Here is a 16,484-nt window from a genome sequence, read left to right on the forward strand (position 1 = left end):
AGCAAAAGAGCTAGATCATACATGGGTTTTACAGTCAGTTATTTTAATAGTAATATTAAAATTACTTTATGGCTGTATTTTAATAGTGAGAAATACAGTCTATGAATGACTGGAAATACTGTAGCACTAAATATATTCCCAGATATACTGTATGTGAAATTGCAGCAGCACAGGGTGGCTGCAGTGGTCTGTTTTCAGATGGTTAAGCAATGGAGAGGAAGTACATAAGCAGACAATCTGCTGGTTTATGGTGACTATAAAATAATGATTAATGATATATAAATGAAGTCTGAAAAATAAGTTTAGGTTCTGCTCAATATATTTCATGTATTTTCCTTTAATCATTACATACTCCCTTTCCAAATGCTTAGGGATGAAAGCAGCAGCAGAGTTCAATGTCTTTTAAGTTTTAGGCTTGTTTTTCTAGGTCTAGTTAGACTTACAACTAGGTATACTGTTGTCCTAACTAGCACATGATTTTGTGTAAAAGAACTCAAAAAAAGAAGAAAAGCAAGCAATCCACAAACTTTACATTAAAGGAGATCCCCGCGGGCTGCCCGCACTGGTTTTCCCTGCCGGCTCCCATTTCCACCCAGCTGGGGGGGCAGGGGGGCCCGGCCCAGCCCCCTGCGGCGTGTGCACCCTGGGCCGAGTCCATCGGTTAGGCAGGTCTTGGGCACAGCCACCCCTGTTCTTGCTGAGCAGATTTCAGCCAACTTTCCCAGAGGCTAAACAGAGCTTAAGCCAAATGAGAGAATTCCACGTCTGAAATGCAAAACTCTGTTTCACAAGTAGTTTCCATATATGCAGCAAGTTATAATTTTCTCAGACCTTAATTTAAACAGAGAAAATGTCAAAGCCTTCACCTTATGTGTAGGTTCATCTTTCTTTCCTTTTCCCTTTTTTTAAAAACAAAAATCTCAGGATGGTTCATGCATATTACAGCTCCTAAAGTTATGAATACCCCTTTTATCTATTAAGGCCTTAGAATATTTTGTAAACATCTGGATGGGAGACTTAACTTTTAACTGCCTTTTTGGGGGATGCTGAAGCCATAGCCTCTCAGCTATCTCTGGAGGAACACAGTCTGAGACTTACTGCTAAGAAACTGCTGGCCATTCAAAAGATTTGGCAGAATTTCAAAGGAGCTCCCTTTTACAAGTTTTCTTAATCGTTTAGTTTGGTTTTTTTTTTTTAGAAACTGCTCTTATCACTAGTGCTGTGTTCCTGTAAAAGGGGTGAATTTTTGTAATACTTACGCTTTTTGCTGAGTGATATGCCAGAAAATGTGTCACGTGTTTCTAAGTGTACACAGAATGTCAGGCAACAACATTTAAATTTTGTATCTAGTTTGGTATTAGGTAAAAACAAGGTATTTATTATATTTCCTTAAAACAAGGTATTACAAATATTATATGTATTTTAGCATAATTTTGTGCAAAAGAAGAAAATCCTTCAATATAGCTCTGACTGCTCCAGCAAAAAAATTGTGCCATGTCTATTCTCCTTTCCTAAACACCCACATGAAAGGAACAGTCACATTTCTGGCTACCCAAAGCTGACAACAGCATTCTCTGTGACAGAGCCGCTGTATTTTGTACCTGATGAGGAAGAGGGACAGCACTACAGCACTTCAGGATGTGACATGCATAACCTCCTCCTCCCCTTTGTCAATGAAGGCACCTCCACTCATCAGAGTACAATGCATTAAAAAAAACCTCTCCTGTTACAGAAAACTGTCTCTTGACGTGCCTTGCTGTTTCCTTTCAGCGGAGGGGAGAGGCCGGTAGCTTGTCCCCAGGAGCAGCTGGCACCACATGCTTTGCTAAGAAAAGACAGGAGTGCTCCGAGAAAATCAGGGGAGTCCTTAGCAAGTTGCCCTGTGGACTCCAGGTGGTAGCTATGTTTCACTCTATAGCCTGAACAGGGAACTCTTCTAGAGCACTGCTGGCTACCTTGGATTCTCACATAATTGGTTACCTGTCATGAATTTACCAATTCATTTATCTTTGTAGCATTCTCCTCATTTATTCATGGTGAACAAAAAGTCTGTTTATTCAGACCAGCTGCCCTACCTGCAAAGATAAGCCAGTATCTTTCTGACCTAAGATTACCTGCTTTTGGAGACCGTCAGCCTGAAAGTGAGATCGTAGGCAAAACAGACCCCCAGGCCCACCACTGGGTTTGGTGATTCTCCAAAGACAGGTATTTCAGAGAACAGACATTTTTGTCATCACAATGCCTAGAAGGGGTAGCTTGTCACCAAAAAAACCCATCTTCCTCTTTGCATTTTGGGCTTCTATAAGTCACCCCCTCCTGTAGGGGAGTGGCCTATGTATTCCAAGCAGTATGGACACCCTGACAGTAGAAGACCTACACTTACCTGAAGCCAAAGCTGGAGGGCTCCAAGTTGTCTTAGCAGATTTTCTGAAGCACCTCTCATGTCACTTTATCCTTGCCCTGCCCCTTACAGCAGTTTTGGCAGGAAGTAGCACAACTGTGTCATATGTACGGGGACTTCTTCCCTATGGATCTCAACTGACTTGGAAGAGTCAGTTGTTCATAACGGAAATGCAGTGGATAATTTACATTGTATTTTAGCATGTACATTTTCATTGCTGCAGGTTTGGTTTTTTTAACATCCAGCTGGTGTCCAGCTCTCCTTCCCCGTTATTTAATAGAACGTTAACGTACCAAGGTAAGTCATATGACAGCATCACGTAACTACACGTCCTACTTTATGTGGTCCTTGACCTTAAAGAAATGTGCTCTTCTGGTGCTGCTCTGGAATAAACACAGCAGGGCAGGAAGTTCCCAGAATTCAACAGCAGAAGCCTTTTGAGACCTGCATTTAATTTCCCTGCAGACTTGTGTTAGCAGGACGTAACCTGTGCCTGTGCTTGCACTGCTTCACTTGAGGGACTCATGCCAGGGGGTTTGTCTTGACCTCAGTTCTTGTTCTTCACCTCCTATTCTAATGCATGGCCTGCACCCTCACTTAACTAATTGCTGTCTCTCATTTGCATCTCAAAAGCAGCTGCAAGCTGATGCCCCTCTGCCAGGCTCTAGATCTTCTGCCCTTTGAATCACTTCTGTAACTAACTCCCAGGTCCTCTGTTGCTCCGCTCTGGATCGCTCCATGACACTTTCACCAGCCTCAGACTACAACACTCAGCACGATGGGTGCTGACTCCTTGGAGGCCTCGGGAAAGAGCTGCCCCCTTCAGATGCCTTTGGGGCAGAAACTCGGCACTATGGCCGTGTTTCATGTTAAATACCAAGGTAGCTCTTGGTTGCAGAGTCAGGTCTGTCAGCAGGGTCACACAACAGTTTGACAGAAGTAACTCCAGAAGGAGGGGTAACTCCAGAAAGAAAGGCATGTAAAGGATGGAGCAGTGAAAATGCACTCTGGCTGCAATGAAAGGAAGATTAAAGGCTTCTCCAGGAATCATAATTCCCCTTGACACAACTGCACTCAAGCACTCAAGCTCCAGCCCACAGACTCACACCTACAGGATACAGAGCAGGTCTGTGAACTGCTCAAGGGCCTGCTTACCCTCTTGGCAGCTTCCTTATGCTAGCAGTGATGCCCGGAGCATCAAAAGATTCTGCTCTCTGAGGTACTGCTGGAGGTCACAGAGTTTTTTGCCTTCTTTTTCCATCTTTTGGTGTGACTGGTCTCTGCTCTGCAACACTCTCCCTTTGGCAGCCCGGTGCCATTTTTGTTGCCTGTTCTGCTCCCGTGATTCTTGTTCCAACATTTCCTGCCGTGACTGCATTCTGCTCCTGAGAAAATCCTACATAAAAATAAAGACATTTACAATAGTACAGCCAGCTTTCACACTGAGTTTCATCCACAGTTACCACTGGCAGAAGTCAGAAATGGGTATAATCTATGGAAATTCATGCCTTGCATGCAGAAGGAATCTTTCTACCACAGAGATGGAGAATTTCACTTCCCATCTTTCATCTTTATACATGTGTCAAAAAATGTTACCCTTCATCTATTTATCTCTAAATTATTGGAAATAAAACAGGTGAAAGACAAATACTCTGGATGGTGCCACTGCTTGAAACACTGTAGTACAGGAAAAACGTTTCTGAAATTGCCCTTACCAGCCTTTCTTTCTCTTGTTCAAAGCTCCTGTCATTGTGTTCTGCCTGCAACTCCTCTCTCTGCAAACGCTGTGCCTTTAAGAACCGCAGCCTCTGACTTGCCTTCCTCTTCTCCTCCTCTAGCAAGGAGGATGCCTTCCTGCTCCTCTCTGCCCCAGCAGCCTGGAGCAGTGCCATGTGCTGCAAAGCTCTGTCTTTGTGCTCCAGCTGTTTCTCCAACACTTGCAATGTTCTCTGACACAATCGCTGCCTGTTTCCAAAACAAAATTTCTCAAATTTCTCAGGAAGAAAGAGCAATAAAAGAAAAAGACAGTGTCTAAGACACAAAGCAGATATTTTGGCAATCTGTGCTCAGTTAACATTCCAGAATTCTTTGTTAGGTTATGAGGGTTAAACCCATGTCCTAAACAGAGGTGGCAAAACCCCCAAGTGGGCTGGGGTCTGATGGCAGCTAACTGCAGTCATCTCTTCACCTGACTACTTAACCAGGTGCGCCTTGTGTTCTTGGCCCTAAAGACCAGGAACCAAGGAAATGGATTGTGCCTCCAGGGCTGTAGGACTAATGGGGAGAACTGGGTGCCTATGTGTATGGGTGGTGGAGCCACAGGGGCAACAGAAGAGATGGAAGGAGGTGGGTCATCTGGGTAAGGACCTGCTGAGCTTAAGTGGGCTGTGGGACCAGGGGCAGGGGCCTGGGGGGAGGCAAAAGGACTTTGGGTCCGAGGACGAGACTGAAGGGAATTTGCCCTTGGAGATAATGTTAAAGGCTGTGGGTCCACGTGCACCCACACACCCATACCTTGAGCATCACGTTTATCCCCATCAGTAAACCCCTCTGCAGAGACTAGCATGAGGCACAACACGTGATGTTCAGAGACTGACTGAGAGCACCAGGGAGTAGACATTACCAACCTTCTGACATTTACTGCAAAAAACAGTTAGCTCCTAGGTATTACCTTTGGTTGTCCCTGCGCAGCTGGCGTCGGATGCCATCTGCCTCTTGCTGCTGCTCTCTCTTCAGCTGCCTCTGTTCCTCTTGCCACCTTTTGTGCTCAATCTTGGCTCTGTTGAAGTCCATCTTATTCCATCTCTCCTGAGATGCACCATTAAGGATTGATTTCTAAGAGAAAAAAAACCAAACTGAACCCTTAATCTCATCAGTATATTTTTCTAACGCAAACTGTAAACCTACAAAACCAGAACAGCTTAATCTTCCTATGTCACTCCTGAGCTCCAGAAGTTGCACTGGCTCATGAATACTATCATATCACTTCCCATCCATGAAAATATTGAGTATGATGCTAAAACCTGTACAAAAGAACCAACAAAGGGGTGCCTGAAAATCCACGTATTTTAAGAGTTCTTTATAGGTCAGTAGGCTATGCTGTTGTGGTTGTTCCAGTGTTGAGCCAGTGCTTAAAACTGTCCAATCTTTGTGTCAGCTTCTGGATTGGATGGAAAATACAGGTTCTGACCACAAACTGTATTGCAGATTCCTTACTAGATTTTATTAGAAAGAGAAATATCTGCCTCCCTCTGGCCGAACACAGAATCTTCCTGGAGTTCTGTGCAGGTATACTAACTCTTCACTTCCTGTTGTCTGAGATTTCTACCCACAGTCAAGCAGTTTTTGAGTTTTCTTCAGCAGCAGCTGCATTTGAATGCTGGGCAGTGTTCCTAATTTGCATTTTTAAATGCACTGTGCTGGTAGAGATGAAGGAGCACCTAGAAGGCTTCTTTTCACAGCCATAGTGCAGTATTTATTTCTTTTGTACTCCTACAGTGCCCCATATGAGGGAAGGAGCCCCATATGAGGAAAGGAGCAAGGAAACATCACCAAAACTTAGACATGGATTTCAGTTTACACTGCTAGAGCTGTTTGGGGCTGGAACAGAGTTTCCACAAAATATTTTCTTCTCTCAAATGCATCCTCTCTCCTCCTATTCCCAGCTGCAATTGGTATGTTCCTGCTATTAGCTGCTTCTCTGCTAACAGAATGTCTCCTTCCAGTTCTTTCCTGAGGACATCTCTAATACCACAAGCTGGAAAGCACTACAGGACCTTCCAACAACGTCCCTGTCAGTCTCCTGTAGCATTTTGACTGATTTCTCTCAACACATTGATCTGTACGGCTTCCTAGGGGCAGTAAACACCTTTGTTCTCCATTGTATTGCTATTCTTTGCAAAAACTGTGCCTTGTGGGTGGTTTGTGTTTAGGGACATACAGAGGGAGAGAACAAAGAAAGAATCAAAGGTATTTTATAGGTGGGAGGTGAACAAATGGTGTTTTCCAGCGGGTAAAAGACTGGCCTGATGATTACGAGACTTGAAGTTCCATCCCAGCCCTGACACACACTCCCTGCTATGGGATTCAGCTGACTACTGAGGCTTTCTCTTTTTTGCTTTCAGTATCTGTAAAAGAGGAATCATTTTCTTCCTGTCTAGTAGAGCTGGCTGAGAGGTTTATTTAGAAAAGATTAAATCTAAAATAAAAAACTCAATCAAAAGTGCTGAGTAAAAATACCAAAGTGCCCTGTTCCTGTACAACACTGATTCCAAAGTGGAAACCTTATGCTTCTATATAGGCATAGCCATAATTCTACATAGGCATAATTTTTGTTGCAGTAAAAACCTTTGAGAAAGACATCAAAGGAGAGTATATTCTCACATGACACAAACAAATGGCTTGATCCTAATATCTAAATCTAGTTTGGACCAAATACTTACTGTAATGCTTTTGTCTTTTAGAAGATTTACAAGATGCATGGATCTCCCAGCCTGCACATTGGTGGTACTGTGCAGTCTCTGTACACGTAGAGCTGATTTGATGGTCAGGCTGTCTTTCTCTAGTGATTGATTCACTCGGTCAAAGAAGCTTTGGCGCCTGAAAGGAACCAAAGCACTGCTTCCCAGGGAAGGGCTCCTTTGGGAATGCTGGATTGGAGCTTCTGCCACTCTGGACTCAAAAAAACCTTTCAAATAAATTAGGGCAGGGACATAAGAGGTTATAGATGGCTTACAAAAAGAAAGCAAATTTAAAAAAAAAAAAGAAAAAGTTCATACAAAATATATTCAAGTAAGACTTTTATGACTTAGTACAAACATTTTCCTCTGAAGAAGTGGGACATGTTTTGGTCTGCACAAAACAGATCCCAGCTTTCAAAAAACAAGCTTGCCATTGCAGTCAAGCAAGTGTTTTGCCTGGTAACACAAGATCACTGACTGCATGTACAGCTGCTCAGGCTAAGGGGTGTTTACATGGTATTTCGCAAGCAGACATGAGCTGCTTCTGCCAGTGCTCTGAGACAAGCAAAAATTATGTATTTCTTGACAGAGCAAAGCCTGAGCTATATATGCTGCTGAGAGACAGAAGGAATTAGCTTGGGCACAACACTGTGCTAACACAGCTCTTGGGTAACTGAGAACAGAAGCAGTGTTTGCTTGCACCTTTCTGCTAAAGACAGCGTGAACCTGAGTGGCAGTTATTGCATGAAATGATGCTGGAACACCAGCTGGGAGGAAATGTGCACTCCTGCTTGACTTTTCATTCTTCCTCTACCAGCAGTGACACAGAGCAAAGCAATAACACTTAAGAGAAAGCTTTAGGCTTTCAGCATCCTCACCTAAATGCCTGCAGTTGTCACAAAAATAGCTTAAATGAGAACAGCAACAATTTGATTAAAATCATGATCCAGCCCCTTTTGGATGATAAGGGAATAAAAGTTTACTCAATGACGTATAAAGCAATCATTTTCAGCACAGATAAGAGAAGGAGTGTTCTGCAGAACAGTCCTGGTGAAATATTTTTGCTATAGGCAGTCAGTTAATGTTACAGATTAATTTTTAAAGTAAGGGAATTTTATAATAAATAATATTTATAGTAAGCATTATGATAAAGGTTAAGAAAACCCAAAAGCTGCTACTGCAGTAGCTGTAAAAGCCAAAAAATCCCAACTTCTGTCTGAAAATACTTTCACACTGAGAAGAAGAACAACTTCTCAAGCCATACTACTGTTAATACCTACATATAATGATACTACATTATGGTGGCATTGTGGCATTTTCTTTTGAAACATCAAGAACTATGGCAACAGATCTTAGACAGGACGGCCTGCTGTGCTGATGTTGTGTGGCAAGTCTTATGTTTGGATAAAACAGCTACAATTTCAATACCATGTTCGTGTTCAATATTAGCCTCAGTTTCAACATCCTGCTGTCTGCTCTCTGCTTCTTCCTTGCGGGCTGTCTCGATTAACCAGCTGTCTGTGTTGACAGCAGTATCAACGACAGTGCGAGCCATCTCCCTTTGAGGACTCTAGAAATAACAAGAAATGCAATCATAATCCAGACCTGATAAGGAAAAGAATAGGTTAGGTTCATGAACTTACAGCGTAAGATCTTAAGTTGCAACTGAAGTTTGAGAAAGAATAAAAAAAACCTATGGGGGAGTTCTTTACTAGCAAAACAAAGAACTCTCAAGTAGGGTCATTTCTGATCACTTTGTGGGTTTCTCTACATCTTCAAATGACCTAAAAACTGGCAGTACTTCTGCCTGTAAGGGTCCAAACTGGTACAAAAGAGATCAGGCCAGAGGAGCTCTGGCTGAAAGACAGTCACGCTTCCGGCACATGCCAGAAGTCAGGATTCTAACCCGTGCAGAGCAATGGAGAAAAGCCTGGCAGTAGCTGGTGCACATTAACCTCCTCCTTATGGATCCTCATCCGGTGCCCTGTTCGTGAGCACCGAATCAAGTACCGAGGATCACAAAAGTCTCTTTTGATCTTTAACTGGGAGAGGTGACACCTCTAACAGAACGGAGAAGTATCTTAATAGAATTATGCCATGGACGGCCTTAATATGGAACAATCCTTACAGTAATCCTTATTCGGTGTAAAGCCTTTTGTTTTACACTTTTTCCTGCCTTTACCTCACTTACACAGAAGCAGGATGTAGACAAACTGGGCTGTGTGACACTTCTCATATTCTGCATCCGTGGAAGAGGTTCTAGGAGTCTGCTCCAGCCAGTGACAATGACAGCTTCCAGTTCTTTCCCCAGTCAAAGGATCACAAAGTCAGTGCAGAGCAAAGTCTCTCCATTCTTTAGCAGGCATGCATAAGGGCCAGGCCTAAAACCTCTAGTAATTTTTTGGTACCAACAGTAGAAAACTTGAGGTAACAAAGCAGACATTATACATATAGCAGATCAAATGTTAACAAAAGAGCCAGAGTGAAGCACTTTTTACCTTTTTAGGTTCTATAACCTCATTGTCCTCTTCCAGACAATACTGAACATCTTTTGCAGCACTTTCTGTCTTCAATCTCTTCTCTTCCTCTCTGGAAACACTTTCTGAAGATGAAATCCTCATTTCAGACAGTTGCTCTTCTACTTTCTTGCTGAGCTCTTCTTTACTCAAGCTTGTTCCTGGGATGAAGGCATCTTCCTGCTGCACTTTGCACCCTGCAGGCCGCGTAGGTTCCTGGGCTACAAGGCAGCAATGGGGAAGTGAGGCACACCTACAGCTGTACTCAGCACATGGCCGAGACCAATACAGACCCCTTGGCTGGTAGTCTGGGTCTGAGTGACCCTGTCTGTAATGGCCTGAGGCTCTATAACCCGGTGTCACGATGTATGGGTAATCCACGCTCGAATCTACCACCATCTGCCTGGCTGCTAAAGGCATCTGCAGTTCTAGGATGATGCGATCACTCAAGGGCAGAGGAATCCGCAGAGCTTGGTCAGAAGACACCTCCTTAGTCTGCCCATTCCAGAAATTCACAAGCACTCCCCTTCTGTTGAGTGCTGTGCATATTTAAAAAAAAAAAAAAAGAAAAAAAAGGCAAAGAATGTATTAGAAGCATGTCAACCTGTGTGATTTATCCCTTAGAAAGCAGGAGATAAAAGTAACAGTTTGTGTTTAGACAATTTCGTAACAACTTGCATAATCTTTTCTTTATAGGTTTAAAATTTCACCTTCTTTTAGAACTATGAAGAGACAGGAGATAGCAAAATTTTCACTCATCACAGTGAGCCAGGATTTTATCCTGCAAAAGCTGGAAACTAGACTAACAGATAATCAGGTGAATACTCATGAAGGCCAGGAACATTCTTCTCCTTGTGTTGGGAGGACATGAGCCCCCCCCACTTTTTGAGGAAGTTTCCACTCACAGAACAAAGAAAAGGCTAATTCTGGGAGCTGCATTAATTCTGGCACTGAAAACAAAAAGTCTGCTTAGTGCCAGCAACAACAAAAAAGATGATGAAGAGTACCCAAGAAGCAGGTGGTGAATTCCCCATGACTGAGACTGTTCTCTTTTCTGTGTAGTGACCAGCAATCGTGGTGAGTCTAGCACTATTAAGAAAGCCAATAGCTCATACCTAAACGTGCCTCTTTGTTCTCCATAACCTTTAGCACAGTGCCTGGGCCAAAACGTTCAGCTCGAGCCTCCCATGGTGCCAAAACCCTGTCTCCTGGAGCAAGAGGCTGTTGCCTGGCATCTTCATAGTGGAGAATGTCGTAGAGAGGCGTTTCCTGCGTGCGAAGCTGTACCTTGCCTTTCAGAGTGCGACTTTTGTCAAATTCAATTAAAAAGCGTTCCCTGGAGCCCTACAAGAATAAAACATGTGGTCTGCAAGACAGACATCTGGGTCCAATTAACAGCCAAACAAACACAAGTGCTAAGAGGGAAGTGGCAGAAATCCCAGGAAGCAGAATGTGATCTGGGAAGGTAGCTTTCCTCTTCTACCAGGTTTTTCACTGTACTGTGTCCATACTGGACTTTAAAAGTAATTAAAAAGCTGGGGCTTAAGGAGCTGACAGCCTTTCTCTTCCTTTCAGTTTGGACTTAGATTTTAGTAAGAACACAATCAGCAGGCTAAGGCAGAACTGTACCAGGGAAACCTCCTATCAGAAAAAGAGTAGCCAAAAGAAACTGCTGTATGTGATGCAGTTCGTTACATAGTAATCAAAATGACAACAAACCAGTAAAACATCGTAACTGTCATAAATTTAAATGCTTTAAGCCTTCAGCAAGGGGTGTGGGGCAGATCCATTACAAAAATCTCAACCTTCTCTGCAGATCTGTGATTGCACTTACACAAATAATGCTGTCAGCTCCGGCTCCAGCTCGTGTCACTCATGCCTTTAGCCGACCCCATCTGTTCCACCCCACACTGGAGCTTACAGCCATCCTCACCTATACTAGCATCACTATTTAACTAACCTGCAACTGCGAAATGAACTGGATTTGTAAAGAAAGCCTGCAGGGGGGATTTCCTGTATGGCGTCCAAAATCACTTCACAAATCGCAGAAACAGAGGAGAATGACGAAAGCTCTCACTTTGGTAAGGAGGAGGTGGTCCCTGGGGGCAGACATTTTGGATTACTATTATGCTGTTTAGCTAACTGACTTTGCTGCTAGACTGGGCAGAAGTAGACAATAGGGATAAGGGCCCTGTTTTGTTTGATTGTCTCTGAATAACAACTTATTATAACTACTAAAATGGATTATTTCCAAGTTGCTTTTGCTTGCAGGACTCTTCATAGTAAACAGCCAGTCATCATCAGGAAACAGATGAAAATAGGATGTGAGGAGACAACAGTGGTTATGAAGTGCACTGTATCACAGGAGAGCCACGCTGCAGCGAGGCCATGGGCCTGGCGAGTCATGGGAAGAACAGGGAAAAGACACACAGATCCTCTTACAGCACAGTTCCCAATAAATAGCTACCTTCACCTCTTGGGCAACGTGGCCCAGGTAGTAATAGCCGTCAGCTTCTCTCCTTGCCAGCACACGAGCCCCCCTCAAGAAACTGAAAGCCTCTGGGCATGAATCAATGCAATTCCTTTTTGATGAGGATATCAAGGGCATACAAAGGGAACCTGGGTTCCATGCACAAACAGGAAAGCTGTGGAAAACAAAAACACAAGTAAGAAAGACCTTAGCAACAGAACTTCTGCAACTTGCTGCAATGAAAAGAAACTAAATGCACATGGGACACCCACCCCACCCTGCAATAACTGTCTTTGTTTCCTAGCTTTTTTCTTCTCTGCATTTCCAGTGACCCATTTATAGATTTGGCACTTACTGTATTACTGGACATCTTGGCACCAGAGAGCCACAGGGATCTTTATTAGTTGTGTGACAACACTGGACACGTGAGATGGACATGGAGCTTACCTGGAGGCGGGAAAGGAGGAGATGGAAGCAGAAGATGAGCATGATTTTTGAACACTTAAGTCTTTAAACAGGAATATTATTTATAAAATTGAAATTTACTTTGCAGTGTATTACTCCTCTGTTTTAATTCTTCCATTATACCTTGCAGTGCTATGCTGTTTATCTCTAAGCTCATCATAAACAATTTTGATTTTAAGAAATCAAGCTTCAAACAAAGAAATATATATAAAAAAAGAACTATATGATAAAAAACCCTTGTGTTTCACCTGCCTTCTATTCATCTGCTAGATATGTAGCAAGTGTATCACTGTTTCTTCAGTCATGATGAGATGTGTTCTTCAAAGGACATGTCATTTTGAGTATACACTAAGCTACAGCAGATCTCCATTTTGGCCCGTCTCACATCCTATCATCATTTTATTCTACTGTGAAGGAAGCACTAAGTGTGCTTCTTAAATCAGAATGGTTCTCCTTTCTTACCTTCCTTTTCTTTCCTTTTAGTTAATTGATTTCAGTAAAGAGCTTTGAACCTGGAAAAATACACTAATTTCCCAGGACAAGGCACAGCTTGGAGACAGGTGGCAGAACAGAGGCAGGGTGGAGGTTCTGGAGCTGCCTCTTCTGCCCCCAGGAGCAACGCAGGCGTACCAGCCAGTCTGCCCCCAGCTCTCAAACAGCAGCTCAGGGGCAGCCAGTGGGCATGTGTGCATTGCCTTCTCTTGCACCCTGCTTCTTACACAGCTCCCCAAAGTCCCCACGCAAGCAAGAGCGGTAACGTCAATGAAAGGAGCTGGAGTCAAGGAAGAATGAAGAAGGTGAGGATTGAGTCTAGGAAGACAAAGCTGCCTTTGAAGGTCAAAGCCAGCAGTGGAGCCATCTGGCCAGCACAAGATGGAAAATGTGAAATGTTTGAGAACAATGACACAGGGAACAATATGCCAGGGACTATGAGAAGGGAGAAAGACAAAACGCAAGGGAGTTGCGAGGTGGAGTCGACGACAAAACTACGAACCTTATATTAAAGCATTTAGGTTTTACGGGAAAAGATAAACTCATGTTGAAATAATCGTGTGTTAAGCAAAAACAACGGTTGCACAGTTTCCCACTGTTCGCTGTAAACTGTTGCTGAAAATGCATTAGGGCTGTTACAAGACTCAGAAGAGTGGGGAACTTAAAATCTCTTAACTACAAGGACATTCACAGGGTAGACATGCAAAACCTATGCTGTTCCAGCTGAGGATGACAGCTGTTTGGGATGTTAACAGATTTAGAAGATACTGTTATTTATTTAAAATAGAGTATTTGACCACCCCTGCCTAAGAGAAAAACAACACTGAAGTCTGTGAATCAGGATACACTGGCTGTAAACAAAACTGTACAGTCACCTACCAAAGAAAAAGGACAATCAAAGCAAGGCATTTGTTCTTTCCTTCAGAATTTTCACCTTCACCTGCCAGAAACACCTCCAGTGCTGGTCTGTAAAGTTCAATGAAATCACTTTACAGGGTGAGTCTTTCCCTGCAAAGGTAAATGGAGCTGGAGCAAGATACACCTGAATTTGACCCCAAGTGTTGGTGATGATGCCTTTGGCTCAGGGGCTATGTAAAGTGCTCTTTCTAAAGCAGAGATTTAAGGTACAAGTAATGTACAATTAGAAAGGTGGCTATGCCAGCTCAGGATGTCAGGTATAGCCTGTCACAGAGATGCCAAACCTATTTTAAATCTTTGTCCACAGGCTGTGTTGTTCATAAGCTGCCAGGCAAAAGGAGGTTACTCTTCCAGAGGGTCACAGAAACTCTTCCCCAGTTCTACTTTGTGAAGTGTCATCTTGATATCCCTCATCAGCAAAACACCATCCCATAAAGATTCAGGAGGAACTAATTAGCATGCACTGATCTTATATTAGTGGTATACCTTTTCAGAAGCAGTAAGGGGGAGTCTGATCGCTTGAAAGGACCCCTCTGATTGTCTGGCTACTTTCTCCATTATTTTTGCTTGCTTCGCTCATGGTCATCTGAATCTCCCAGAAGGTACATGACACATACTGGGTGCGACTTGTCCTCCCTAAGAAGCTGGCAGGTTTCCTCCGACTCTTGCTGGGAGTGAACAGACACACTGACTGGCAGGCTGGGCCTTCCAGCACCACAGCACTCGCAGGGGTCGAAGCCAGGCGGCTGCTTCAGTGACCCTACTGAGCGAACATCTGACTAGGCAGCAGCGCCATCTTAACGCCTATTTAAGGAAAAAAAGGAGAAGAAAAGAAGAAATAAGTAACGCGAGCCCACTCACACGTGCAGGTCTTTACTAACACGGGGCAGGCGTGAGATTCTTTATTGGGCGTTTCTGTGCTTTGGCGTCCTACAGCCGCCGGCCGGCAGAGCGGCCTTGCCTCGCCGCCAGCGCTCCCCTCACGGCAGAACGCCACGCCGGTGGGGCCGCCGGCCCGCAGGAAGAGGCTCCACACCAGACGCTCCTTCAGGAGCCCCGCCCGCCCGCAGCCCAGGCCCGGGGCCCAGACTCCGGGTCCCCCCGGGTCCCCCCGGGTCCCTCCGGCCCCTCACGGCGGGGAGGCGCAGCCGAGGCTGCTCGCGCCGCTCCGGCTGGCACCGCGCGCGTGCCCCGTTGCTGCGCAACCAGACGCTGTGGGCTGAACCACCTGAACAGCCGGGGTGGGGGGGGAAGAGGGGCGGGTTATTTCTTTAGCGCCTTTCCTTAAAAACGAGCAGCCGGCGTCGCCTTCATCTCCCGCTCCGAAACGAGCGGTTTGGCTGCGGAGGTCACCCCGATCCCTCCCCTGTGCGCTCCGTGGCCGGCGCCAACTTTTGGGACTCATGAGGAGCACACATACCCCACCCCGCGCCGGTGCGTTGGTGCCGTCCCGCCGCTCCCAAGTGCCGGGGGGGGGCAGAGGCGCCTTTGCAGCCGCCGCGGGCCCAGCCGCGGCGCGGGGGCAGCGTGGCGGTAGGGAGGTGTCTCCGCGACACCCCGACACCCCGTCGCCTGCGCGGGCCGCTGTGCTGTGCCTCGCTCCCGCCTACAGACCCTCCGCACCCCGAGTTGGTAGGCGCCCGGGCGGACCAATGGCCGCAGCTGTTGTTGGGAGGTGGCAGGGGTGACATTGGGGGGCGGGGGGGTGGCAGAGGTGCCATCATGCTGGTGTCGCTGGGGCGGTCGGCGGGGCGGCTGCTGCGGGCCGGGAGCGGCGCGACCGGGCTGCGGCAGTGAGTGGGGCGTGCGAGGGAGGGGAGCGGGGCCGCGGGCGGCGGCGGGGCCGGCAGTGAGGCGGCGGCGGTGCGTGTGTTGCAGCGCGGGCGGCGGGGTGCACATCCCGCCGCGGTACCGGCAGTTCCCGGAGCTGACGCGGGCGCAGGTGATCCGGAGCGAGGTCCTCAGCGGCTTCATGTGGTTCTGGATCTTCTGGCACTTCTGGCACAGCTCGGACATGGTGCTGGTGAGGCCGGCGCGGCGGCGGCGGCGGGGGGCGGGTGGGGACCGCGGGCCGGGGCCTTGGCCGGGCTGTGACCGTGCCTCTTTCCCAGGGCCACTTCCCCTACCCCGACCCTTCGGCCTGGACCGACGAGGAGCTCGGGATCCCTCCGGACGACGCGGAGTAGGCGCCCGCAGCCGCGGGTGCCGGCGCTCCCGGCAGCAGCACAGCGGTGGGCCGCCCGCCGCCCCTCCCCCGGGCCCGGCGGCCCCCCCGGGGGCTGTCCCCGGGCTCGGTTTGCTGTACACAGCAATAAACGCAGTCTCCAGTCCACACGCGGTCTGGGTTGTGCTTTAACTTTGCTTCAAAGCTCCCGGCTGTGATACAGCGCCAGGGCAGCGGGCCCGGCTCTGCTTGCTGGCCGCCTTCTCTTGGTACTGCCGCAAGTATCCCACTTCCAGCAATTATTTGTGCCCTTCCAAAGGTAAATGTGCCAAGTCTGTTTTGTCCAGAGCGCAGGTATTGGTTTGCACTGCTCATCGCCTTCACACACTCTTCTCTTGGGCACCTGAATGCTCACGTCCGGGTAGTCTAGTTTTGGCAGTACAAGCTTGCAGTGTAACAACTTGAGTTGTTGCTTCACTCCTACCAGTTCAAAATTATTTTCCTGGTGCTGTTCTGTAGACCCAGCACTACCTAACCTTGAGGATGTGCTCTCTCTGTTTCTAGAGGGAGAGCTGTGCAGTTGTCCCCTGAAAGGTTT

The 16,484-nt window shown here is 46.3% G+C and overlaps 2 protein-coding genes across 3 annotated transcripts; one reads left to right on the forward strand and one right to left on the reverse strand.

Annotated features, from left to right (window-relative positions):
- Positions 1-536: 536 nt before the first annotated feature.
- LOC141924110 (uncharacterized) lies at positions 537-14,349 on the reverse strand. 2 transcript variants are annotated; one of them, XM_074825993.1, is made up of 10 exons: positions 14,209-14,349; positions 12,203-12,294; positions 11,845-12,022; positions 10,493-10,721; positions 9,360-9,916; positions 8,290-8,431; positions 6,844-7,088; positions 5,073-5,236; positions 4,117-4,366; positions 537-3,797 (listed from the first exon to the last, which is right to left on the reverse strand). In XM_074825993.1, the coding sequence occupies exons 1-10, from the start codon at positions 14,278-14,280 to the stop codon at positions 3,573-3,575; spliced, it is 2,154 nt and encodes a 717-aa protein (XP_074682094.1). In that variant the 5' UTR covers positions 14,281-14,349; the 3' UTR covers positions 537-3,572. The 2 variants fall into 2 exon arrangements, with proteins under 2 accessions (XP_074682094.1, XP_074682095.1); XM_074825994.1 differs by lacking the exon at positions 12,203-12,294 and having other exon boundaries at positions 14,209-14,298.
- Positions 14,350-15,416: 1,067 nt separating this feature from the next.
- Positions 15,417-16,054, forward strand: NDUFB2 (NADH:ubiquinone oxidoreductase subunit B2). The gene is made up of 3 exons (XM_074826002.1): positions 15,417-15,515; positions 15,601-15,745; positions 15,834-16,054. The coding sequence occupies exons 1-3, from the start codon at positions 15,445-15,447 to the stop codon at positions 15,906-15,908; spliced, it is 291 nt and encodes a 96-aa protein (XP_074682103.1). The 5' UTR covers positions 15,417-15,444; the 3' UTR covers positions 15,909-16,054.
- Positions 16,055-16,484: the final 430 nt, after the last annotated feature.

The sequence above is a fragment of the Strix aluco genome, chromosome 5, assembly GCF_031877795.1.
Source record: "Strix aluco isolate bStrAlu1 chromosome 5, bStrAlu1.hap1, whole genome shotgun sequence".
Taxonomy (NCBI): Eukaryota; Metazoa; Chordata; class Aves; order Strigiformes; family Strigidae; genus Strix; species Strix aluco.